The sequence below is a fragment of the Clytia hemisphaerica genome, unplaced genomic scaffold (assembly GCF_902728285.1).
Source record: "Clytia hemisphaerica strain Z4C2 unplaced genomic scaffold, Clytia hemisphaerica genome assembly, whole genome shotgun sequence".
In the NCBI taxonomy this organism is placed as follows: Eukaryota; Metazoa; Cnidaria; class Hydrozoa; order Leptothecata; family Clytiidae; genus Clytia; species Clytia hemisphaerica.
The window spans coordinates 205,136-231,754 of NW_027103911.1; the positions used below are offsets into that span (position 1 = coordinate 205,136).

The 26,619-nt window shown below is 34.6% G+C and overlaps 2 protein-coding genes across 7 annotated transcripts in view; one reads left to right on the forward strand and one right to left on the reverse strand.

Annotated features, from left to right (window-relative positions):
• LOC136809232 (AF4/FMR2 family member 1-like) overlaps window positions 1-14,196 on the forward strand; it is a 28,933-nt gene extending 14,737 nt beyond the window's left edge. For 2 of the 6 annotated variants that reach the window (XM_067065745.1, XM_067065746.1), the window contains exons 2-23: window positions 508-595; window positions 819-857; window positions 984-1,013; window positions 1,109-1,480; window positions 1,623-1,757; window positions 1,943-2,049; window positions 2,180-2,240; window positions 3,113-3,162; window positions 3,343-3,469; window positions 3,605-6,797; window positions 6,983-7,542; window positions 7,808-7,833; window positions 8,719-8,877; window positions 9,238-9,304; window positions 9,943-10,097; window positions 10,302-10,376; window positions 10,654-10,726; window positions 10,990-11,010; window positions 11,345-11,403; window positions 11,655-11,875; window positions 13,608-13,656; window positions 13,948-14,112. In XM_067065745.1, coding sequence (XP_066921846.1) covers window positions 508-595; window positions 819-857; window positions 984-1,013; window positions 1,109-1,480; window positions 1,623-1,757; window positions 1,943-2,049; window positions 2,180-2,240; window positions 3,113-3,162; window positions 3,343-3,469; window positions 3,605-6,797; window positions 6,983-7,542; window positions 7,808-7,833; window positions 8,719-8,877; window positions 9,238-9,304; window positions 9,943-10,097; window positions 10,302-10,376; window positions 10,654-10,726; window positions 10,990-11,010; window positions 11,345-11,403; window positions 11,655-11,875; window positions 13,608-13,656; window positions 13,948-14,026 — 5,746 coding nt within the window. In that variant the 3' untranslated portion in view covers window positions 14,027-14,112. Of the gene's footprint in view, window positions 1-248; window positions 350-507; window positions 596-818; window positions 858-983; window positions 1,014-1,108; window positions 1,481-1,622; window positions 1,758-1,942; window positions 2,050-2,179; window positions 2,241-3,112; window positions 3,163-3,342; window positions 3,470-3,604; window positions 6,798-6,982; window positions 7,543-7,807; window positions 7,834-8,718; window positions 8,878-9,237; window positions 9,305-9,942; window positions 10,098-10,301; window positions 10,377-10,653; window positions 10,727-10,989; window positions 11,011-11,344; window positions 11,404-11,654; window positions 11,876-13,607; window positions 13,657-13,947 lie in introns of those variants that run through there. The other 4 variants (XM_067065749.1, XM_067065748.1, XM_067065750.1 and 1 more) reach the window with 4 other exon arrangements.
• Window positions 14,197-18,294: 4,098 nt separating this feature from the next.
• LOC136809242 (uncharacterized) lies at window positions 18,295-26,407 on the reverse strand. The gene is made up of 9 exons (XM_067065760.1): window positions 26,131-26,407; window positions 24,446-24,621; window positions 23,021-23,166; window positions 21,852-21,895; window positions 21,532-21,607; window positions 21,026-21,064; window positions 20,576-20,782; window positions 18,921-19,090; window positions 18,295-18,524 (listed from the first exon to the last, which is right to left on the reverse strand). The coding sequence occupies exons 2-9, from the start codon at window positions 24,619-24,621 to the stop codon at window positions 18,366-18,368; spliced, it is 1,017 nt and encodes a 338-aa protein (XP_066921861.1). The 5' UTR covers window positions 26,131-26,407; the 3' UTR covers window positions 18,295-18,365.
• Between the last annotated feature and the right edge of the window lie 212 nt (window positions 26,408-26,619).

Consider the following 26,619-nt stretch of genomic DNA (forward strand, 5'->3'; position numbering starts at 1 on the left):
TTGCCTTGTTGTTGTTTTTTGAAGTGAAATTTGAGAGTTCAGTTTTTTGTTTTTTTCAGTTGAGATTATGGTCTTTAGTGAGAAAATTTATTCTTATGACATTTTGAGGAAAAGAAAAGAGAACTTTTTCTGCGTTATCATAATCTTGTATAAACATTTTACAGACACTTGTTAAAATTTTCATCTTGTAGAGTTTCTATTAAAATGATTTAGCTCTTTAATAAAAAAACTAACATTCTCTCATAAAGTGTAATTATAAAAAGTAATAGTTCAACAAGTACAAGAGATTTTCTTTAATGTGATATGGATAACTATGGCCTAGCACAAAGATGAGTATGATACAATCAAGGTTAATTTGTTGTTGTTTTTTACCAGCAGTTTTTTATTGCCAAAAGAAAATATTGATCTCTTTGTAATTCTGCCTAGGTTTTGGGCAAAAGAGTTATTTTTTTTGTTCTTTGTCAATTACTACAAGGCATATAATTTTGTTTGTTCCTTCATTTATAGGGGATCTGAGATGAACCATCTCAAAGAGCAAGCACAGAAGGAACGACTTAAGTTAGCTTCTGCACAAGCTGCTATAACCTCTTATACAGTGAGTATACTCATTACTTTGAATGTTCCTTTCTATGAGACAACTTCTAAAAAGGGGTTAGGAAAGTTTATTGTAAAAGGGGAGACAAAAATGTTTACTGCTAAAATAGCATAAGACCTCCCCAAGATGCCTATCCTTAAAAAGAAATAAGAAGACCTGAGAGAAATAATGATTGCTTATTTTCCAAATGAGCTAAAAAAAATCAATTATTTCCTTTTTTCAGTGCCCTGATGAATTAAAGATCAACCTACAGCCAAGAAAGGTATGAACTTAATATTTTTCTTCTTTTACTCTTCAATAGATTTGAAATGGTGATCACAAATGATTTATTAGGATAGGATATAGATTTTAGGCTTAAAGCTTTGATATTTCTCAATTTCTTTTTCAGAGAGACGATTTTCTTTCATCAAGCATCAAGGTAAGTTTTTTACAAAAGTGCGATATGTCATTCAACACCTCAAGATGCCTAGTATAAAGTACTGACTAATTTATTGCTCTTTAATTTATTTTTAGCATGTACTTGGTGACCATAGAATATTCATAAAACATTTGAAGTCCACGACAGCATATAATCCGTTGCTCGGTTTGGATGATACTGACCCTTCTGCAACTCCTGATATCAAAATTGGAGATCTCCTCACCAAGAATGGTATTTCTGACTTGCTGAAACAACCTGTCGAAGGGAAAAATGGTGGGTCATCAGCAAAGCAAACATCTCAACGTGGTGGCCGTAAAAATTCACGATCATCCTCAGATGGTGGTAAAAAGCAGAAAGAAAAGCCCTCGCCTGTCAAGAAAACACCAATCAAAGAGAAACAGTTGAAAAGTCCAGCAAAACCTAAACCACCTCATATACAAATACCAAAAGCTATGAATAATAAAAAGGTTTGTAGTTCTTTTGCTATCAGCCAACCAAACTGAACTTCCTGAAATAACTTGTACAAATCACTCCCCAAAAATATGTGCTACTCTCAGATTGCAGTGCTATTATATGTCATAATTTTTTAATTTGATTATTTCATTCTAGAGCTCAAAATCAAAAGCAAAGATTGAAAGTATCTTAAAAGAGATGACTCGGCTTGATCCACCATTGACTGAAATCAAAACACCACACAAAGATCAAGATGAATTCAAATATCCTGCCTTGCCTCCCACATCTAAGGTTCGTACATTTTTGAGATTGCTTATTTTTTTTAGAGTTTAGTTTCAACCTTTGAAAAATAAATGATGAGGAGATAATGTCTTAATCACTTTTAACAGAATCTGCTAACAAAAATCCCTTAACAATTCCTCAATTCTTTTTTGTGTTTATGCAGGTAAAAACATGACCTTTGCATTTTATTTTAGGGAAAGAAAAAAGAGGCAGCAAAGAAAAAAGAGGCAGTGAAAAATAAGACAGAGAAAACCAAGACAGAAACTATTAAAAAGGAAGAGAATAAAAATGCTTCTAAAAAGTAAGTTTTGTCTTTTTTTTAATCCCTTGTATTGTTTCATCCCACGGCATGCAATCACTTCAAATCTTTTTCACAGTTTTTTATGTTTGTTTGTATGTAAGTAAGTCTTTTATTATCCTTTTTTTTTTAGTCCCATGAAATTGCAAGGTACGAGGCTCAGTGAAGATGAACCGAAACCAGTTAAAGAAAAGGTATTAATTCCCACCTTTATTTCAACTTTTTGTGATAATTCTCTTTCTTTGTTGGGTGAGGCATGAAGGTAATAAAGATAGATGGAGAGTCAATGCCTTTTGTTCTATTCTGATTTATCATCGGAAGCAAACAGCTGTTTGGTTGCTTTGGGAATAAGATGATTATATTTGGGTAAACTCGTGGGAATATTTAAGATGAATGAAAAGACATTCCATTTTTAACAAGTATATTGAAATATAATAGCCTTGTCATGAAAAATTGAAAAAAACTTCACATAATAAGCACAATACTCTAAACTTCTAGGGGAAGCTGCCCATAAGGCCATCGATAGATTTAATAAAGAATTACGTGTTACGATTAGGAACCTTGTATCGATCATTTTGTCAGAGTATGAAAACCGCTGCTCACTTAGACGTGAAGATTTTAAGATAAGAAACTTTCAATGATATAGTGATGCGACTCTCAATGTTTACAAAATGCCAGTCCAAAAATATATCCTTATGAAATTAATATATTCTTTAATCCGTAAATCAGTTGAAACTATTTCGAATCGCATTTTAACTAAGATTTCTCGCAAAATCAACGGACCAGCCTCTTTCTGTTCTTATAAATTTACATTTCGGATTTTTTTGCTTCCAATGATGGTACATCAAAGAAAAGCTGCTTTGAATAGATTTCCCGGATAGATTTATAAAAGATTTCAACGACCATTTTGTTCATTACCGAGACGTTTTCTCTCCATCTATATCTTTGTTACCTTCATGGGTGAGGGATTCATGGTATTGGTTTTACATTAATGCTACAAAGAGGAAGTAATAGTTTTTTAAAATGTTCTCTTTCTATTGTGATAACTTTCACTTTCACTTTTTAGAAAAAACCTGATCGCCGAAAATCTGTATCAACAGTTGTCAATCAGATGAAGTAAGTGGATACAAGACAGATTTTGTTTATGTGAAATAATTCTAACTTGCAAATTTCCTTCTGGGATTTTTCAACTTATTTCTAATTCTAGGAGAAATTGTGTTTTATCATTTGAAGTTATACAATTTTAATAATCAAGGTATAAAAGAATAATTTCTGAATATTTTATTTTACCACTAGGACAAAGAAAGTTTCAATGTCATCAGATTCTTCATCAAGCGATGATGATGATAGCAGTTCAGGAAGCTCTGGATCAGGAAGTTCTTCAGACTCTGATGATAATGAACCGTCAGCTCCAGATAAGAAGGTAGTGACTTAGTTCAGTGCCCAAATGAATTGATTTAGATTCTTTTCCTTCTTTTGCTTTTCTCGGCTGTTTAACTTTCTTTGTAATGATGTTTGTTATGGTCAATCCTTAAATATATATTTTTTAAATTTTTAGCCAAATACAAACAAAGAAGCTGACCCACCAGACAAGATAAAAAAGGAATTGCCAAGCAACAATAATAATTATCTAACAGAAATACCAATTGGCGTTAATGATAATACCACAAACATGATGGGTTTGAAGTTCCCCGAAAAATCCAAAGAAATGAATCTGACATCGGTAGCGGTGAAAGAAGAAAACACAGGACTGATGAAGGGAGCTAGTAATGGTTTAGACTTGATGGACATTAATTCGCATCCATTTACCTTGGGCTTTTCACTTGGATCATCCCCTGAAAAACCTATTAGTCCTTTAGACAACATGAACAGTGACATGAAGTTGTTTGAGGACATTGATAATTTTCCAATTGCAAATTCACATGATAATTTCACGGTTGACGATTTGATTGGTAAAGAGTTGTCTGATCTTGAAAAAGATACGACTACTAATACTTCAATGAGCGAGTCCGAAGACCGAAGTGCATTTGATTCTTTCCAACAGAGTGACATTAATGATTCTCTTGTGTTGCACAAAAAGAACAATTTGTACAGTAAAGACAGCAAAAAAGCTGAAAGTCAACAAAATGACTTGAATAATAAAAACTCTACTTTATCACAAGATAAAAAGACTGACCAACGCAATAAACTATCTTCAAAAAGTAACGAAACTAAGGACAAATCAAAGAGTAAAAATACAAGGATAGAGGGTATGAACACGGCTTCAGCATCTGTAAAAGTGAACTCTGGTTCTAATGGTGGCCAACCATTCAAAACGAAAGCTCAGTTAAAGATGCCCGTAGCTGATAATACTAATAAAGAGACTGAAAAACCTAAAAGTGTTGGAAAAACTAGGCGGCAATCGTCAAGGTCTTCTGTTCGAAATAAAGATAAAAAAGAAAAACAATCTACTACAAGCTGTAAAGGTAGAGAAAGCTTAACGAAAGAGCCTGAAAAGGCTAAAGTTATTGAACAATCTGAGGATGATGTTTTTGGTAGTATTTCTGAATCGTCTGAAGCAATGGATACTACAGATAGTACTCCGAAAAAGTTATCTTTATCCAAACCGCCTGCTCAAAAGGACGAAAAACCTGTAATCCCTAAACCTGAACCAATTAAAATGAGTAGATCAAGTTTGATAGCCAATGATATGAAAGAGATCTTTTCTGGACTTCCATTAGAGCCACCAAAATCGATCTTTGACGATGATAGCGATTTCTTCGAACAAAGGTTAAATACAACCATACAAGGTATCATAAGCCCTATTGATTCTTCACCCAATATCTCCAACTTTGGTTTAACACCTACCCCAACCACACAGAATGACGTCACAACAGTTTCTGCTCTTGTGACAACTTCTTCACCCTTTGCATCATCAGCTTTAACTACTACGAACACGACATCTGGCTTGCTTTCTTTTACTCAAGATATACCTCCTCCTCTCACCACTATCACAACTTCAAGTTCCAATGAAACTATATTACCTAAACCTATTGCATCACAATCTGCCTCGTGTAAACCGGTAGAAAGTTTGAAGGAAGAAATCAAAACCTCTCCAACTACAGCTCCAACTCTCGCCACCAATTTTCCAGCCCCAGCTCTCCTCACCAATCTTCCAGCCAGTCTCGATTTGCATGAAGAAAAGCCAGAGCCAAAACTAAAAAACACTAAAATACCTTTGCAGTCGCAAGTCCAACCTCTTCCTCCAATTGCACCTGTACCTCAAACTAAACCAGATAATCTGCTATCTCCTCCTACAACTACGACAATCTCATTGCAAGAGCCACCACTGATCACTACAACCTTCAGTCATCCTCGTGATGTGAATTCAGCAGTACCATCAACCGTTAACGCTATCCTAACAAGGACAACCAGCATTGACGCACCACCGTTCGATCATATTTCAACAATGATACCGAATGGACCTCCTCCACCCTACTCAATGAACAGTAATATGAATCAGCTTCAACACTATTCAAATCAACAACCTTCTCAGAAGCAACAACAACCTGTTAATATGTTACAGGATCAGCAATATAAACAACAGCAACCACATTTGAATATGAACTTGAATACTCGGAATGATATGAATGCACTTAATTTCCACCAACAAATTCCTCCACCATACACACATCACCCAGGCATGGGATTCCCACCAACTACCAATAACTCCTTTCCACCAACAACCAACCCTGCGTTCCCTCACATGTCTCAAATTCCTCCTCCGATGGTGAATTTGAACCATCATAATAGACTGCAGCAACCAATACATTTTAATCACGAACAGTCTTTAGATTTTTCATCAAAACAACCTCAACAACAACAACAGACATTGTTACCAGAATCCAATAAACCCTCAAATAATTCTTTAAAACCTCAGGCCACTGTACCTCCTCTGAATTTCAATCGTGGGCAACCTCCAGTTAATCCATCAGACAATATGGAATTGAACTTTACTCCGTCAGCTCCAATGACAAGCACCAATAATATGCAACAACAACAACAACAGCAGCACCATAACAACAATTACAGTATGCCTTCAAACCAACCTCCTTTTTTCGGTAATTTTCCTGACCAAAAACAAGCACCACCTCAGCCACCAACTACTGCAGATTTGCCCTATTCTTCACCAAAGATGGAAGATATGGACATTTCATCTGATGACCAGACTCCTTTCAAGCAAGATACTTCAACCATCCATCCGCTACATTCCCTTCCAGGTATACCTCATCCACAATCAGTTCATGGTATGCCACCTACCCACACTATGAGTAATGCGCATCCTCCTCAAGCGGTTCCTGGTATTCATCCTCCTCCAACAACTACCACTGTTTTGCCTCCTCCTCATATTGCAACTAAACCACCAATGCAGACATTACATAACAGCTCTACTTCTAATTTTCAACCGATTCCAAACAACAGTGTATTTGCAGCTGTACCACCTACCACAACTCCAGGTATACCACCTCTGATAAGTGACCAGCAACAACAACCGCTACCAAATAAACCTGCAGTAGTCTCTCATCCACCAACAAATAACACACAACCTTCACTACCACCGACAAGTAGTTTGGCAGGTGCAACATCCTTTCAGCCAATATCTTCTGCCCAACAACCACCATCTGCTCAACAACATCAACCTCTACAGGAAGTGAAACCAGAGCCAATTGAAGCCAGTTTGGATCTCCTTGGGTCCAGTCAACCGGTTCTTGGTCAGTATTATCTCTAATACTCTTCTATTTCTAGAAATTCTTTTTAACATGAAGTGAAATCTTAATCGTTACCTTTACCTCTCACTTGACTTTAAAACCAGTAAAAGATTAAATTATTCTTTGTCCATGATTACCTTTTTGCTTTGGAGTCAATAGATTGAAAATGATAGATTTTTTCTCCACAGATTCTCAAGTCCAACCACCATCAGTCTCCACGACAGACGATGTTATAGTAACACGTGTCAAAGAACCATCCAAGCAAAGTCGCAGAAACAGTGTTGTGAAGCAAGAACCTATAGAGCAACCTTCTCCTATTCCACAGTCTGTTTTGGAAACAGAAAAGAGAGATACGCCAAGTCCTGGTAATTGTTTCGATGTGTTCAACCAAATAAATGATATGACAACACAAAACAACGCAAAAGAAATTGTCGTCAAGGAAATTGCCGTCAAAGAAATTGCCGTCAAAGAGCAACCAAAACGTTTGTTAGTGAAGATTCCTTTGAATCTTGTAAAGCTGAAACGTCAATCAAATAAGGAATCGCCCGCCGTTGGTGAAGATATGGAGATTGATATCCTTGGAGATGATTCCCCGTTGAAGAGGAAGAATCCCCGTGCTGTGAATGGTGGTACAGATCGAAAGGTGGCACGTATCGAATCTAGTGATCAAGAAGATGAAGCTCAATCAAAACCAACAAAGAGTTTGGTCGTCCGCATCAATCTGAACAGACTGAAACGTGTACCTAAGGTAAGCATTCTCCATGATCGAGGCTAGAAGAGTTTTCTTCAAAACCTTTTAAACAGTCCTTTGATTAGTTTTTGGTTGTAATGGTCCTGACTCAATGACGATGCAAAAGTGTTAATAAATTGATCTGCATCTTTCTATAAGATTTTTAATTATCACCTTTAGATCGTCGCTGAGATTGAGTCAGGGCTCAGTTTTCTTTAGTTTTAAGGGTTTAAAATGACAAAAAAGAGTTTATTCAATTAAATTGGTTTTGCTTGTTTTCTAGGGTAATGGAAAAGGCAACACGGATGAGTAAGTATAATTTCCCTGTTACCTCTTACTTCTGTTTACAAGTTGATGAATCGAAGAACGAAAATTTGATGAATTAGATTCGATACCCACAAATCTAGCCTTTTATTCTCAACTTCAGTTGAGCTATAATCTGAGAATGTCTGTATGTATGTATGTATGTCTGTATGTCCGTCCGAAAACTTTAGGGCAGGCTGGACACTTCAAAAAAGGTCGGATTTGGCTGAAATTTGGCACACTTGTTCCTTGGGTGAATATCTGGGGGTGTTTTTTTCATTTTTTGAAAATTTTGATTTTAGGGGCCTGGGACGAGTTTTTCGCCAAAACGAGGCTAAAACTTTGGGGCAGCCTGGACACTTCAAAAAAGGTCGGATTTGACTGAAATTTGGCACACTTGTTCCTTGGGTGAATATCTGGGGGTGTTTTTTTCATTTTTTGAAAATTCTGATTTTTGGGGCCTGGGAACGAGCTTTTCACCAATACGAGGCTGGCAGCCTGGACACTTCAAAAAAGGTCGGATTTGGCCGAAATTTGGCACACTTGTTCCTTGGGTGAATATCTGGGGGTGTTTTTTTCATTTTTTGAAAATTTTGATTTTGATTTTTGAAAGGCTCTTAGGACGAGGACACTATTCTAACGCACATAAAAAAATGAAAAAATTAAGATAAAAACACCCCCAGGTATTAACCCAAGGAACAAGTGTACCAAATTTCAGCCAAAACGGACAAAGTATATTTGCTACCTAATACTAAATATTTGAAATGTTACAATTGGGCCTTCTAATAACGGGAAAATCTGAAGTTGAGCCCAGTGCGGTGCGCACGTTCGACTATATCTAAATGTTACTCGAATTTCAAGCTATGAAATTCATTTTTGCAATTTTTACAGGCTGGAAACTGACGTCTCTGCCAAAAAGAAACGAGAACGCTATCAAACTACAAAAGAAAAGACTGTTCCAACTGTTCGAACTGCTGTCGTTGATCAAAGTATGTGTACTGTCTGTGCTACGCAGAAGTACAACAGCCGAGATCCGAAACGACTAGCCACGTAAGTATATAACCACAAGCCACACACGGTGATCTGTGCTTTTTGAAATTCGTCATTCTTCCGCCAAGAGATTTTTAGAATAAAGACGAAATAACGGATTTTTTCCAGTTGGAATAATACTTCAGTTCTCTAATAGTAATGGGGATAAAACTTGGTTGGACTTCTGTAACCACCCTGGTATATAAAGAAAGGTTTCTAATTACTGCACCTCTTGCTTTTTGTTTTAAAACGATTCTAGACTTCTTTTGAAAAGAAAACTTCAAGTGGGTGAAAGGTTTCGCACTTAGGCTAAAAAATTGCTACCCCTAGCCACGTGTTCATTGAAACACTTCATATTTCATCATGTTTCTTTGGTTATAGATACAAAAACACATACATCAGCTACCTAAGCACTGGTCGCAGCAAGAAGCATAAAGCTGACTATATGGTATGTCAACTTCATAGTATTGCATTTTAAAAAACGTTACAATGTACTTGCGTATTAAAGTAGATATGATGAACACAAGATAAATCTGTTTTTTTTTAAATCATTCTACGAAAGCATTCTATTTTATGATTCAAAGAAAATTGGCAATCCGCACATGATACATGTAACTTCGCTGATTTCAAATATTGTTTTTAGGTTTTCATAACTTTCTTGAAGCAAAAGTTACAACCCTTCAAAGTGGGTCCATTTTGGCCATTTTTGTCAATTTGTGGCCATTTTTAGCCTACTTTGAAGGGTTGTAACTTTTCTCTAAGAAAGAAAACATATTTGAAATCAGCGAAGTTTCAATTTCCAGAAAAGTATAAATTCATAATCTTCATTTTTCTATCTTTCATTTTCGAATTTTTTGAAAGGATTTGAAGTCTTAAAATCATCCGCCTAACATTATCTTTTCAACGGAGGTATTGCTTTTAGAGCAATGTATCAAAATGTTTTTTTGGAACAGCCTTTAGGTGTTTCTAAATTTTGGTTATCAGTCACCTAATTTTTATTTGTATTTCCCATCAGTCTTTTCCCTACCCTAATGATTTATGATTGAGGTTTTTGCTATTATGATTTGAATTATTTTTCTTTGTCAGAGGGACGAGATCGAGCGAGGGCACGGTTACGTCGAGTGCGTTGTCAACTATATCGAATATTTGGTTGGTTTGGAGCAATCAACCTCCAAGATGTCTTCTTCTGAAGGCCTTCAAGAGATCTTTCAAATCACATCAGATAGTCTGAAACTAGTGGAGTAAGTCCTGTTTGTACTTTTTGTGTCTTTGATGAAATTTTTCAGTCATTTTGAAATCTAGATCTTGAATGATGAAATGCTATGTTCTTGATATTTATAAATTAACGTAATGAAATGATCAAACTAAACTTTAGCCGGTTTCAGAAAGACTCATTTTTTCATTTTAGTGATAGCCCACTATTAATGATTTCCATGTAATTTTAGGTACCTTGTTTCGACTTATGGTCGAAAAATTGACCCCCTGATAAATACGTATGACAAAAGGTTTCTGTTTTTATGGTAAGTTTTAATTCGTCTGTGTCTTACTGTATTTGAAGAAAAAATGAATGATTTAACTTACAAAGAAAGAATCGTTTCGAAGTCATCACTCGCGTAACAGTTGCGTTTTATTCCAAAACAAAACGAACCAATTAATGCCCAGAGATGGATTTATTGTTTTGGAACAAACAGGAACTGTAACCGGCTGAAAGTGTAGCGAGTTCAAAAATATCGCGAAGTAGAATAGAAGCTACTGCGTAAAAGATACCGCGACGTTACCGTGCTTTTTCTTTTTTAGCTTGCGGTTGCAATCCATCCTCAATTTGAAGTTGTATAAAATGAAGAAAGAACAAACAAAGAAAAACAGCAAGGTACGAAAAATGAAAGGGCTTGATGATGTGAACACCAAACTCGAAACGTCAAAAAGCATACCTTACAAAACGGTTTCGTTCAACTATGAACTATGAATCTTTTCCGTTTTCTTGCTCCGAACCCTTCCAAACCCAATATGAACGATTCTTAATTGTAACGGAAACCGTACCGGAGCAATGTAAAACTTTGACATCTGAGATCTATAGTTTTTCTCTTATTTGACACATTTCTAATGTATTTCACTTTCACTTCTCTCTTTCAGATTTTGTCAGAGTATTATCGGGTAAGTAACTAGCCCTTCAGTTGATTTCAAGGAATAATCGGTAACATTTCTGGTCTAGGTATAACACCTACAGTCTTGGCCGAAACCGTACCAAAATTTATTTGTTATTTCATTTTCTTCCCATTTTGCGATCTAGGTTCTAATTTTTATTGGCGCAAATTCGATTAAAATCTCAATCTCGATTTTGAAAAGGCATTAAGCAGAAATAATTGTATTGGAGGTTTTCTACGGAGAGCCATAGCCCAGAATAATCACCATTGATTATGCGCTTTTAAAAGTTTTCATTTAAATTGTTGTAAATTGGAAATAATAATACCTTCTTTCATCATTTCAGCAATATAAACCAATGAACGCGATTGGTCGATCACCTTATTCTAAACCAAATCAACGAGGGTAAAAGATCATTCAATATCTAACTTTTCCTTTGCTGCGCCTCACTTGTGACAATGTAATCATCACAAGTCAAAATACTACCCCTGTTCTTAGAAGGGAAGTTCTTCATCGGGAAATTGGTTAATGTTTTCTGCCACAATTCCTTAGAATTTCTTTTCATTGCTGTTGCTTTGAATCCATATTGCATTATGAATAAGAGAGATATACAATGGGAGCAACAAATTTTTAACTCGACTTTTTCTTCATTACAGCAGCACTGGTACACCATCCCCCTCCTCCCCCATTTCTGACCCCTCCCCTGGTGGGAGCGTGGCATCTACTGGAAGCGCCGGTAGCAATAGTAGTAGTAATGGGGTCACCATACCATGTGATATGCATGAGAAGAGTTATCAATACCTTTCTAATACCAAATATCTTGTCAACGGGCACAGACTTTGGGATGACTCTGAAAGTTTGACCAATCAAGTGCAAGGTTTGTTATTTTGGATTAGTACTATATTTTCTTTTACACTATCGTTTGATACTAATGATACTTAATCTCAAATTGTTCCCTTGTGCTCTGAATTTTTTATTTTTTTGGACCTACCCCGGTGGAGGTCCTATAAATTAACCTTTGTCCGTTTGTCCGTTCGTTCGTTAGTTATTAGCTTTCCTCGCGATTGGCTCGTTAGTTTTTTCTGATTTTTTGCACAAAGATGCTTAACTATAAACCCTCGAATGTGACGGAGCCCGATTTTCAAAAAAAAAGATTTTTGGGCAAAATTGGGCAAAAAAACGGCTAAAAAACGGGTTTTTTGGACTTTGTGAAAAATTAGGTCGTTAATTTTTTCTGATTTTTTGTATGAAAGTAGGGTACCATCGTAGGTAAAAGATGGTTTAAGCAGATTTTTGCAAGAAAATTTTGTTGGCTCAAAAAACGCATGTTTATCTATAAGAATCACTATTAATAAGCATACATCAATGTTCTTAGTCAAATTACTCAATTTTTTTTATGAGATAGATGTTTTTTTTCTCATGAGGGCTTACTTTTAAAGAATATGTGTGTTTCGACATGAAATTTTGGTTGCTTGGCGTGTTTTTATAGAAAAACTGGCCAAATTCTATATATTCTTATAAGCGCATTATCAATTACTTAGGTATTAGCTTTTCTCGAGATTGGCTCTTTCATTCTTTATGATTTTTTGAACAACAAAGATGCATAACTATAAACCCTCGAATGTGACGGAGCCCGATTTTCGAAGAAAAAAACTTGGGGGCAAATTTGGGCCAAAAAACGGCTAAAAAATGGTTTTTTTGGACTTTGTGAAAAATTGGATCATTAATTTTTTCTGATTTTTTGCAGGAAAGTAGGGTACCATCATACGTAAAAGATGGTTCAAGCAGATTTTTGCAAAAAAATTTTGTTGGCTCAAAATACGCATGTTTATCTATAAGAATCACTATTAATAAGCATACATCAATGTTCTTAGTCAAATTACTCAATTTTTTTTATGAGATAGATGTTTTTTTGCTCACGAGGGCTTACTTTTAAAGAATATGTGTGTTTAGACATGAAATTTTGGTTGCTTAGCTTGTTTTTATAGAAAAACTGGCCAAATTCGATATTTTTTTATAAGCACACTATCAATTACTTAGGTATTAGCTTTTCTCGAGATTGGCTCTTTTATTCTTTATCATTTTTTGCACAAAGATGCATAACTATAAACCCTCGAATGCGACGGAGCTCGATTTTTGGAGAAAAAAATTTTGGGGTAAATTTCAGCTAAAAAATGGCTAAAAAAAGGGTTTTTTGGACTTGTTTTTTTTCTGAATTTTTGCATGAAAGTAGATTAAAGATGGCTCAAGCAGATTTTTGTAAAAAAAAGAATTTTTCAGCTCAAAAAGCGCATATTTATCTATAAGAATCACTATTAATAAGCATACATCAATGTTCTGAAAATTACTGAATTTTTTGATGAGATATGTATTTTTGGTCTCGAAGTATTGAATATGAAAGAATATTTTCAAGAGCATGAAATTTTGCTTTTTAAACGTGTTTTTTTTATAAGAAACAAACGACTAATTTTGATAGATCGTCACTATTTGTGTTCTAAATGATTGTTTAATGGTCACGCTTATGTAGATATTAATTATACATTATATATATGTGTTAAATGCATAACCAGGTAGGTCCATAAAAGTATCACTTGTTTATTTTTTATCAGGTTTCATCCAAAGTTTGTCGAAGAAAGCAGGGATACTCACCATGCAGAGGTACTTGGTTAATTTATAATTTTTAGGGTGGTCTTCATTTTTCTTTTGCTTTTTCTTCGTCCTCACCTTTTGTTTCGATACCCTATATATCTTGATTGTAAGCAATCTTAGATCTACACTCACTGTTGTTACCTATCTACCCTCATCTTCGAATTCCTTGCGAACGATAAACGTGAAATACCTTTGGTACTGAGTTTCGCAGACCTGGATGAACCGTCTGAATATCATATTTGCGTGTTTTCAATTCTGAAACGTGTCATAAACATATTCCTTTTTTTCATTTTCATCCAGCACGACGCTACATATCGTCGATTTCACTCGTCAAGGACTATTAATCATACAAGAATCGAGAAAAGCTGCTGTCTCCTGACATTTGTGAGTATTTTGGGTGCTTGGATGCGTTCGTCCTGTGTACAAATTCTCTCATCTTTCAACAAATTAACATATTAAAGCTTACACACCAAAAATGAGATTTTGTTTATAGTATTTCTTACAGTCCACGTTCCAGAGGGCTTTTAATTTAAAAAACACCCCCGTTCGAAAAAAGTATAATATTTTGTCTCTTTATAAATATCTATTAATAATTATAGTATTACGAATTTTGCTAAAAAGCATTCGGATTATCAAATTTTTTAAAAAGTAATGTCTCCATCGATATTTTGTTTGTTGTTGAATTTTGAAGGGAAAAACGTCTGGAGGTCTCAAATTGTAACGAGGTTTTGTACATTCTATTCAATATTAGTGAAAAGTTTTCGTTGAAAAATCTTTTTGAATGTGTTTTTTATAAGAAGTAAAGGTTCCTTCTCTAACTTCATATCGTTTTCATTTTTTTGGTTTTATTTTTGTAGCAGAAAGCTCACATAATAATTTTGATCTGTAGAAAATTTTATTTTATCTCTTCCTTTTTAAACAAAAAATATATAGTTTTCATTAAAACATAAGAATTGGTGCTAGGTATCTGCATAATAATCAGGGGGGGGTCAAGCCTCAGGGTACTAAAGCATAGCCGGTGGGGTGGGTGTTTTTCCAAAAAAAATTTGATAAGTACCTGGGTACTTTTTGGGTGGGTGGGGAGCCAAGTTTGTTTAATCAAACAAGTACCCGGGTACTAATTGGGTGGGTCTTATGTGAATTTTCTTTGTAAAATAAGTACCTTGACTCAATTTTGGTGAGTACTGGTGAGTTTTATTTTGTTTTCAAGATAATTTAAGGGCTTTGAGACTTAAGTATTGTTAAAAACCTGTGACATTTTTATTCCATCATTGGATGGTTAAAAATAAGTTACTTCTAGCATAAAAATTTGACACGAAGAAGAACAAATAAAAAACATGATTCTGCCATATAAAATATTATCGATGAAAAGAAAGTTTTAAATTGTTTTATATTGTTGATGTAATATCAAAACATAAAAAGACCTGCCAAGAAAAAGAAATTTAGGGAAAAGTTTTGAAGTGAAAGTGAAAGCCAAGGTCCTGTTTTGTTTGTTTTGATTGAGCTCCATCTGAGTGTTTCCCTTTCCTTCTATTCTATTATGTTTTCACATGAAATAGTGATGTAATGAACTCCTTCTGAGTGTTTATTTTCACTGATATATTTTCTCTCTCTCTCTTACATTTTTTCTTTTCTACTACAAAAACATTCGAAAAGTTTCCTAGACGTTCGAATCTTTTATCAGAAGCTTGTGAATCAGAAGCCCATAAGAAAGCAAAGCTCCTGAAGAGGCTTTTCCTGCGTTTTACTTGGGAAATAATATTTTGCCTTTTGTATACTGTAACTGTACAACATTTTGATGAATACCTAAGTCCTCATTCATTATGATTGCCGAGTAGCTAGTTAAGAAAAAAGAAACAATGTATCACTTGAGAACAAGGTTGATCTCTCAATGTAAACAGAGCACTAAGTACTTTCGAATCATATCATAACAAAACAAAGTGTTCGAACGTTCGAGAACGTGCGAGATAATGTCACCTAAATTCTGCCAAAATAGTCCATGTGCCAGATTTCTACACTTTGATACCACCAGGTAAAATAGAAAACTCAAAAATTCTGATTTATATCCTATCTTGGCTTCTTTTATTTCAAAAGCTTTCTTACGTTATTACAGTATAGTTGTGGGTTTACTTCTTTATTCAGCTTTATTAAAAAAACCTGTTTAGAAACGTTCTTGTTTTTTTAGCCATTTTCGTATTATATTATTTTGTTTCTATTTACCACAATAGGTTGCTTGATTGCATGCTTTGACCTGATAATAACTTCTCTAAGACATTCTGGGTGGGCACTCACAACAAAGCTCAATGAAGTATAACAAATGGAGTTTAGATTAAAAGTGTTACAGATTCTCGTTTTTAAAGTGAATTTTACTTGGGTCTATTGCAACTGGTTATATTTAGTTTATATTAGTTTCTTATTTTATGTTTAGTTTTGCTAATTTACTCTGGTTTATACTTTTTATATTTCCAGATATTTCAGAAACTAGATCTTTTGTTAAAACTGTTCTAAGATTTTGTAAGATTGTGAAAAAGTGCTTTTACATTGTTTTCATCTGTTTTCATGTTTAAAAAATAAGGCAATCAATATACCCGAATGTATTATTGTAAATTATGCCTGGCTTATTAGTTGGGCTAATAGTAAAGGAAAATTAAAATTAACAGTTATAAGGGTGGGTTTAATTTTGATGAGTGTAGAATTGAGAAAGATTAATAAGTAATAAATTTATTTTTTGTAGGTATAGGGTCTAAGAAGGAAAAGTCCTTAAGTACCCGGGTACTTTTTGGGTTGGTTTGGGGTCTAGAAGAGAAAAGTCCTTAAGTACCCGGGTACTTTTTGGGTGGGTATAGGGTCTAGAAGGGAAAAGTCATTAAGTACCCGGGTACTTATATGGGTGGGTGGTATGAGTCAAAAATTTTTTTAGATAAGTACCCTCTCTAGGCTATGCTTTAGTACCCTGAGGCTTGACCCCCCCCCTGTAATAATAACTCATTTTATACAGTTTAACGAAAATTTAATGCAAAAATCCCTTACGTAGAAGGAGTTTTTAGGAAATTTCAAAACTTGAAAGATATTGTTACCTTTTTTATTTTATTTACCATAATTATTTTTTGCAAAAATAAATACTGGTTGACATTTTATAGTACAAATTATTTGTCCCTGAATCTTTTTTTTTTTCATCAAACATTTATTTTGGTCTTTCTTTCAAAAGCATTGTAAATACTTTGGAAAAACTTGTTCATAATAATATTGTTTTTTAGACGTTTTATTTTTTCCCCTTGCGTTTTCATTTTATAAATGAGACGGTCTTTTTTTAGGGAGAAGCTTTTCAATTCTTTACACATACCATTTGGGTTGAGTATCCTCGTTTTTGAAGATAGTCTTTTTTGCCAGTAAATATAGGCTGCTTTTTGGAATCTTTCAATGTAGGCATGCTACTTAATTCTTAAATCATACCAGCGACTTATTTCTTATTCTTGGATTCTGGCAGGCCTTTCGTTTGTGGATAACGTTATAATTATTGATTTGTTTTGAAAAGAAAAAAAAAGTTATTTAAATTACAGAATTATAAAATTTACTTTATTAATGTATGTAAGTAGACGAAATTTTTGTGTCATATTTTTAACTACAGATTTTGAGAGAAGCCTCCGTCAGGATATACCACCTTTTTCGAGAATCAGGATAGTTTTCACACACCGAAAGAGGGGGTTCAATTGTCTTCACTTCTTCATCAATTCATCAATTGTTTTGTGAATCTACTTTCCTGTTGCCCTCCCCTCTCTCAACAAAGTCATTGAATTATTTTTTAAATGCCAAAATCGGAAGAAATTTTGTTTGAATTTATATATTTATTATTAATATTCTTATAATAATGAGGTTTAATTAAGGGTCATTAATGGGTTTGTCCCCTGTATATTTATAACTTCCCTCCACCATAGATTTTAGTTCCTGTTCGATTTTTGATACTTCTGCAACTCTTTGTTTTTGGACTTTGGTGATGACCCAAAGACAAACCTCAGCAAATTTTCTTTTATTGCTTTTTTCTCATAATGCTATTTGATGATCTTTTTATATATTATATTTTTTGTTTTAGAGTAAAATGAAGAAAAAAGGAGAGTTTTACCGTAAATTGAAATTTCAATACTGAAAAATTTTATAACCTTTTTTTACCTTTGAGTGCTTGATAGTTGAGTCTCTGTATCTGGGAAATTTCATTGTCTAGCTCTGTTTTCCCTACTCCGAGCTAAATTTTAAGACCGCTCCAAAAGTATGCGGAACCTGATTGGGAAATTCGCTTTGGTTCGTATGTGTGACAATTTGTTATTACAATGTGTTCGATAATAGCGGAACAGATTCTATTCAATTTAAAAAACCATAAGTCATTTCCTTTAAGTTAAGCCCTTAAGAAAGCCCTAGAAATGAAGCCACTTATTTCCCATCTGAGATGCGTGGTACGCGTGGTTTTCACACAAACGCCGGATTGAAAGTCAAATATCTTGTAAGATTTCAAAAAATGTGCCGCATATTCTGAACTATATTATTGGTAAGAAGGAAACTATGGACAACAGAATTTTTTAATTATTCCCCTTTTCAACACAACTTTTATCGCATGATATAAAAAATAACATATTTACAACAAACAAGCAAAAATAATCTATAAATCTGTATTTTTTCAACTTTCTTTCATAGGTGCTATAAAATTCATAAAACAATATTTAAAATTATCGACATCTGCAAATTTTGGAATCCAAAATGGTAGCAGATGGACAGGTTGGCGGAGTAGCTTTTTCGCACTTACAATTGTTGATGTCCCATACTTCGTTTGGATCACAAGTTGGATTTTTGTCGGTGCACACGCATGCGCAGTAAAATGACGACCACTTGGAGAAAATAAAGGTATTGATGTTATTGCAAACGTGTAAAACTTAACTTTTAATTAAGAACCAGTATATAAAATTGTTTGATGCAGTGCTGGGAGAAATAGAGCTTTTCTATATAAATAGGCTATAGGCTATAGGCTGCCCTTTAATATTAGAAAAATAATAGATTCTCATTGTACATTTTTATAAGAACCTGTAGAATTTGGCTGATATTCGGTTGTTCTAATTCTTAAGTGATTTTCAGGCTTAAATGTTCTTAATATGTTCTTACTTAATCACTTAAAGCATTTTCTTAACCATTTTTGAAATCAGGAATTGTTCTTATCTCTTCTTAGGTTTTGGCCAAAATGAGCGTCATGTTCTTATAAAATTATTCTTAGAAAAAGCGTGTGTTACCTGTTTATTGACACCACAATCAGTTTTGGGTTTCAAAGGACATTCACATCTACAAGTGGTTGAATCCAAGACATGAGGAGACTTGCAATCATCGGCTTTCGTTTTGCAAGTGCATCCACAAACATCATCATCTTCATAACTCACCGTGTGGAAATCCACAGCATGGGTGGCTGAATGTAAGATTGTAATAAACTTCAAAAATCTGTTTCAAAATAATACACTCTGATACCAATTCCCAATAGCAGATTGTTTTTTCAAGCCTAAAAGCCTACAGGCTTTTGTGTAGACTATCTATCTCAACCTTTATAAGAACGCTTTTTGAAAAATTGCGTCAAACAAGTTAGTTTATATTCTTCAAAACCATTGGAGAGGCACGCATATTATAAATTATTATCCATATAGCGGTCATTAAGTAAGCCATTAAAGGTTCAATCGGCGGGCGGTATTGAAAGGTTTTGTGACTCAAATTGTCATACCCGCGCTAAGGAAACTAAAACGCCAGGCTTCAGAGGGCTAAAATATCATTAACGGCCCGGGTATAGGGCAATAAAGTCATTTGCGGCCCGCTCGGAATTGGATTGAAGTCGTTGCATTGAAGCGAAGAGACTAAACTAACGTCAGAAAAAAACACTTTTTGGTAATTTGCGGCCCGCTCGCAAGGTGCTAAAAATTTGTTGAAGAAATTGCATTAAAGCAAAAAGAATTGGTTGACGCTAGAAAAAAACGTTGTTTGAATGTCCGATATGGATAATAATAGTAATAGCGTTAAGTTTTCGTTCGTTGTTGTCATTAATTCTGCCCTTGCAATTTGATTATTAGCCCGATAGTGCCATTTGCGCCCTCCGCTTCGCGTCGGGCCCAAATGACACTATCGGGCGAATAATCAAACTACAATAATCAATAACAACAACGACCTCAAACTGAACGCTATTGTTATATTAATCTTTCTAATTCATGATATGCACCACTGGAGAGTCTTCTGAGAACTTTTAAAATTTTCCACCCAATACGTAGCCTATACTAGACGTCACCTGCGTTTTTTTACGCAATTAACGCCTATTCCACTTTGGTCTATTCCACTTTGCCACTTTTTCGAATGTTTTGAGCCCGGGTTTTCGGGCTCTAAACATTCGATTTTTTGACGTCACTTTTAACTTTCGAAGCTCCTGCAGTAGCGAAAAAATCGAATTTGCGTCAAAGCACTTGAAAGGCTTCTATTTTTCGAAAATCGTCAAAGTGGAACTCATTACCGAGTTTATTTATCGGAGGATATCGAGGGCGACGGTAAGTAAAGTCGATACAAAACAAAGTCGATAGTTCATGTACGGCTCTATATCGCCTTTGCTCACCTAAACAGACGACGGTATCTTGGTGTTTTTACCGTCGTCGAGCAAAGTGGACGGCGATTTTGGCTCCATGTCAGCTTTGCTTTTTACCGTCGCCCTCGATTTATCTCGAATACATAAACTCGCTATTAAGAAACGAGATGAAAATTCCCGGTTTTTAGTTAGGTGCTCGCTACCCAATACGTCACTTTTAAACAATAATAGAAAAAGTGACGTATTGGGTGGAACATAAACAGAAAAATTGCAAAAATTCGTGAAGTCATTGCAGTGGTGCATATCATGAATTTAGGGGGAATTTAGCAAACTTACAGTGATCAATTTTATAAACTCTGACTTGCTTCTTGATTTTTGTTTTACCGCCACACTCTTGATTTGGTAATTTACAACAACCAACATTCGTACATCGTTTCACTTCCAAACAATCCGGATAGATGTAGTGAGTGGATGAGGTGAAGTCAATCGGCATTGTCACCAGCTTCGGTGCTTGTTTGTCGCATTCTGGTACTTTCATTGGAGCTGAAAAGAAAGAAATTTCAGGTAAGCTGACTAAACATGCAGCTAGTAGTTTACCCCCAGCTGAGCATAATTTTTGCTTTATACTTAGATATCCTTTTCGAGGAAGGAGCTATCCTGCAGTCCAAAGTAACTTCTACTTCTAAAAAACTTGATCAATTCTTACATTGATTTAACTTTTTTTTTTAACAAGCTTTAATTCTACAAAGTAACAACAAGTGTGATTGATTATACGGCGTTTCTTACCCATTGGTATCTGATTGGTTCTTTTGAATGTTACTGGTTCTAAAGAGGAGAAAGAAATCCATTTTAAGTCTTTTAGTTGAAGTGATTTGTTTAGTTATGTATTTTTGGTTGTATAACATTTTGGTATCTTGTTTATAAGGGCCCGTTTACATTTATTTTCGGTACGATCTGAGTTACTTTCTTGTTTACATTAAGGTGTTTCGGTGCGGGCTGAATTTTCGATTTTGGTTCAGGGTGGTCGTAGTACTATAGCAGGCCGGATGGATTTTCTGGACCGTACTGAACTTTCGGCTCGGTTTTTTTGACCGAAACGAAAGTTAGGGCGTACTGAAATTTCAGAACAATCTAGCATGTAAACGATATGAGACTTCAGACCGTAGACCATACCTAAAAATTTCAGTACGCCCCGTACCGAAAATCCATGTAAACGGGCCCTAAGCCTAACCAAAAGTTCTTCTATTTGGAGGTTTTTAGTTCGAAAACATTGGTGTCATTTAGAGGCTTACCTCTGACTTTGAATGTTCTCTTGAAATCTTCATAATCATTGACTTGTGATAGTTTCATCAAAAAGGCTTTGTATTTCTATGGTAAATGAAAAAGAGTAAATATTTCAGTTAGTTGGCAGGATACTGAAGAGTAATACCACAAGCACGACCATAGATTTTGACTTTTTCTTGGTTCAAAGATCACTAAAATATGCAGTATTACTACTAAAATAACAGAGCGCTTGCTAAAAGTAAACATTTTTATTTTCATTGAATTGCCTAACTAATTTTCATATGGGTTGATGGTTTGCAAATGACTGCAAAAGTACTTTACAACATACCGTTAGTTTGGGGTCTTCATACTGGATGTGTTTGCTTGATGCCTCTACAAAGAAATGAAAAGTGCATGATCAACATTATAAGTACGTACCACACGCAAGAAAACCTTTGTGAACCTTTGTGAACCGGTTACTCTGTTGGTAATATTTAGTGAAATAAAAATAAACATTTATTCAAAATCCAATAGAAAATTAGTAAATTACATCGAGGTTACCACGTTGTTACGGGAGTAAGTAAGATTTTTTTTTAATCTGAAAGTTGTGAAAAAAATACCTAAGAATTGACCCAAAAACAACAACAAACAAACTATCAGCATCTTCCTTTTCAAAATGTTCCCAAAAATTCGAGCCTCTTATCCTTTAACCAATATCACGAAATGAAAATCAAGAGAACCTTACTTTTGCTTTAAAAACAAATTTAGTTCATTTTTTATTGTATATAGCGAATTTGTTTTAGCAGCTTTATTTAAAGTTTCTTAGCTTCTACACGACACATTTCGTAACCTGTTCTCTAAAGATATCACAGTCTAACAAACATCCTGCAATATAACCAAATTTAGAAGATTAATTCAGTTAAAAGGTTTTCCACTATATGTAATAAATCGAAAATCTAATCGACTTTAATTTCAACATATAATGTAATATGCTATTCGAATACAAACTTCCCGTTAGCCACTGTTTGTGATGGTTGCTATAGCAACAATTATTCGATGAAAGCGTAGGAAGTAATTTAGCCTGGATTTTCTTCGTACTCAACAACTATAGGCAGGAATGCGGAGAAAATCTTCTCAAATAAGCCTAGGACATACAGAAACCTCAAGGATTTAGGTTTTTTTTCCTCAAAAAGGTTGAAATTTCATTCTAGTTTTACGGACTTTTGTTTCTTTGGCCAAGACATGCCTTTCGTACTTAACACCACAGATCTGTAAAGCCCGAAGGGCTAGATAGGCAACTTTAATTATTCTCCAGCAAAAAGAAATGAAGCAAAAATTTGACTTTTTAAATTTCGTGCCGATGGATATCCTATCCATCGTCCTAGTTATTCGTGTTAACCTCAAGGCCGTTAAGTACCTATTTTCATGTAATAAGGTAACTCAAACTTTCAAGTCAAACCCTCTAAGGCATATTATACACAGCGCAATTTGAACGTGTAGAAATTGAGTCATACTTACTTTTGGCTTTCTTAATCATTGCATCTTTCTTCAATTCTTCTACATCGTTATCTTCTTCATTATTATCTCCATAGTTTTCGTCATCGTTGCTATTATCTCCGTAAGAATCAGACTGTTCGTCTATTGGACTATCTCTCAACCCTTCCCTGCGAAAGTGAAAGTTTCCATGTTGTCACTAAATTCACTAAATTACCTTTTCGGTCTTTTTCGAGAACCCAATATTACCACACCTTGATTAGATCCTGACAGTATCGCTTAATCTTCTCAAGTATCAAAATATTATTTTAAGAAACCCTTGCAAAGTTTTTACAGCTGTGTGTGGGAGGATAGTTTAATATTTGTACGAGCCAATTTAAGTAGAAGTTAAGAAAATCTTAAAGACACACTCCTACTTGTAAGATATTAACAATAATTGAAAAAAAATACAAGAGCACCCCCTTCTCACAGACCCGGTAGGATTTTTTCAGCCAGTGGGGGTAAACATAACGGACCATAACTCGAAGGGGATTGATATTCCTATGTTTTTTTATGCCTGAGATCTGAATTCCATTGTTTTCGAGTCAGAAAATTCAGTGGGGATAGAAGAAATAGCACAAGATTTTGCAGTGAGGATTTTCTTTCTGATTATTTTCAGTGGGGACAAAAATTGAAGTATAATTTTCCACTGGGGAAGATATTTTGGCCAATTTTTTCAGTGGGAAGGAGTCCCAGCGGGTCTGAGAATTCTTAGAATTGATATAAGTCATACAAATAGAATAAGTTGAAAGAAACTAGGAAGGACATATTGTACACCATTGTACACCATACAATATGTCCTTTCTAGTTTCTTTCAACTTAAGATATCCAATTCTATTTGTATGACTGTTGGGTTATATCATTTCTAAGAATACTGAAAGTGAAAGGAGAATCCTAATAAAGCTCTCCATAGCGCAAAATTTAGAATTTTCTAAGAAAAAGAAATAAGATTATTTTGCTGATAGATACGACGCAAATCATATCAAAGTTTTGTGATCGGTTGTCCTCAAAAACATATTATATAATTAGCGAAAGTAACTGTTTTCTAATCGTTATGATAAATTCCCCCCACCTTTGCTTCAATGAATCAGATGTTTTCAGTTTAGTACAGCCTTAACTGTTTTCCTAACAGTTACTATAGAGCTGTATGGAAGTAACTGTTTCCCTATAATTTCCAAGATCTACAAGTCATTTTATATAGCTATAACAGCTACATATAAAAGATATCATCGAGCACTTTTGGAACTAAGAAGAACCGGAATTGTGTTAGAATTTCCCTTCTAAATTTCGTTTGCTTTTGATGTGATATTCATGTCCACGTTAGTATTTCGTCGCGGTTTCAAACACACTTGAAAATTTTTGCATCCTTTAAGAATTAAAATTGTTTCCTACGGGCCATAGACATGATACCTGATATCTCTGACTTCGTTGGTGATATCATCGAGTCTTTCAATCATAGTTTCTCCTCTTGGAAAATCTCCCTCTCCCTCTTGCCAAAATTCATCTTCAAGGCGTCTGTTTTGCGTGAAAGTCAAGTTCATGACTAACAGAATCAGAATTGAGATGCAAATTGTTTGTAATGCCATCTGAAATAAAAAGTGAACTGGTCTTAGACCTTCGCTAGTACTTAAATCTTTAAATATTTTTTCAAATTGAATCTCGATTTGTCAGTTATAATTGAATTTTGCCAAATGACCACCTAAATGCGCAGCTATTTGGATTTCAAACTTAATGTTCGACATTGTCATACGAGGACTACAATATTTCTGAACAAAGAAAGTTTGGTATTATCCGGCAAAGTTTACGTTCAACTTCAAGCATGAATAGTATGTTATTGTCACTTTATATGATAGAAGTAAGTGCCATTTTGTCTTCATAGGTCACCCATCAGACCAATCAATGGGTGGACCCTGGATCCTAGAGGTGCACCTTATCACCCATCGTTCATCATGTAATCCCTTTTAAATAGTAATCGCCATACCTGGCAAAGCTTTTGCATTAAGATCATTTCAGGATATGACCCTACCTCACTGACCTGGTGGACGCTATTTTAACAAAGGACCCTTTCCAGCTTAGCGACACAGTTTTGTAGACAAAAAAATATTTCCTGAGGGTTTCTTATAAGAAAGTACTATGCCTGGAATTTTGTTATGGCTAATGTTTTTATTTCAACCAAGATTCAAAGCTTCCAAAATTTTTAAACAAATTTCTATCATTAAACGGATTTTGTATGAACTACACGTAGAAAAGTAGAAAACGAGTGTATTGATGACTATGATGGTGCATTTAAACGGAAGTTATATGAATTCTAGAAATATAGATACCTAAAGTAATAGTAGATAGTAAGTAAAATAGATATTGGCGGAGGAAACAAAATATAAAGAATCGAATCTGCCCATGTGTTATCTTTGGGAAGTTTGACCAAGAATTTCCCCCCTTTTATTGGTGTCGTGCAATTCAAAAGATGTTTCGACATGGCATAAACGAATGATAACCTCATTTGATTATCACAAATTTGTTTGAAAATCGAAATTTGAAATCAATTTTGAAAATGAGTTTATGAGACTCCTTATGGCAACTTTTTTCTATTACGAGGTCTTTTAAGAATAATGACAAAGTTTTAATAACAACGATTCCTTGAAAAGCTTTCAATAAGAAAACCTTTGAGGTTTTGGAAACATTTTGTATGTTGCCTGTTCAAAAATAGAGGAAGAAATATTGGAAAACTGGGGTTTTTTGTTGCTGAAAGGGTGTGGTCTGTTTTTTAATAATCACTACGAGCAAACGTGGCCCTCTCAGTTGTCACTTTTTCTTTACTCCATTCCATACCTAGCCTGAAAACCTGGCGACAAAAAGCCAGTTGCTGAATCTGATCTTTCCCTAGTGAATGAAACTCTGTCTGGATGCTAAAGATCTGGATGTAAACCATAACTCTCTTCTTTTCAAAGTCAGTTTACAAAGAAATTTGAAGAATTTTTACTCGCATTTTCATTAATTTTATTAATAAAGAACCAATTAAATGAGTCCAGAACCAACTTTTTGTGTTATTGTTGGTTTTTACCCTAAAGAAATACGAGACAAACATATGAATTTACCTTCACCAGCCAAAGCAAAATATTTTGTCAACAACAGTTCTGTTTACTTCCTCACCAAGCGGTAACCAACTATTAACTGATCATTACTTCTACAAAAGTACTCAATAATAAAGCTGCTTTGCTTAATGACGGACAAATTATTTTAACATTTGTCAGCAGTCTCACAAGTAGAGAAATAATAGAAAAAAAACTATTATAAAGTGTAGGATGGGTATTTTTATACTGTATATTGCTCTCTATGCTGCTGGTTTCTTAACATTCGCTTGTTCTATTTCTCAACACAATACGAGAAATCGTCTTATTATAAAAGCAAGTTTGTAATCAATAAAAATGTCCTTTTTTGATATATCACAGCTATTTTTACTTTATTTTTATTTCTATTACCCTACTACTCAGTAAGGAGGCTAAATCTCGTCTCTTTTAACTTTAGAAATAATTTACCTTTGGGTAAACATACTACATACATTTTAAACTGGCACCTGTTTAAAA

Bases quoted from the DNA above. Each gene is read 5' to 3' on its own strand.
- LOC136809242 (XM_067065760.1), bottom strand. From the start codon at position 24,621: ATGGCATTACAAACAATTTGCATCTCAATTCTGATTCTGTTAGTCATG. The intron at 21,608-21,851 runs GTATGTTGTAAA...CATTTACCATAG, and splicing joins ATGAAGACCCCAAACTAACG to AAATACAAAGCCTTTTTGAT. The intron at 19,091-20,575 runs GTAAGTTTGCTA...TCTTACATTCAG, and splicing joins AGTTTATAAAATTGATCACT to CCACCCATGCTGTGGATTTC.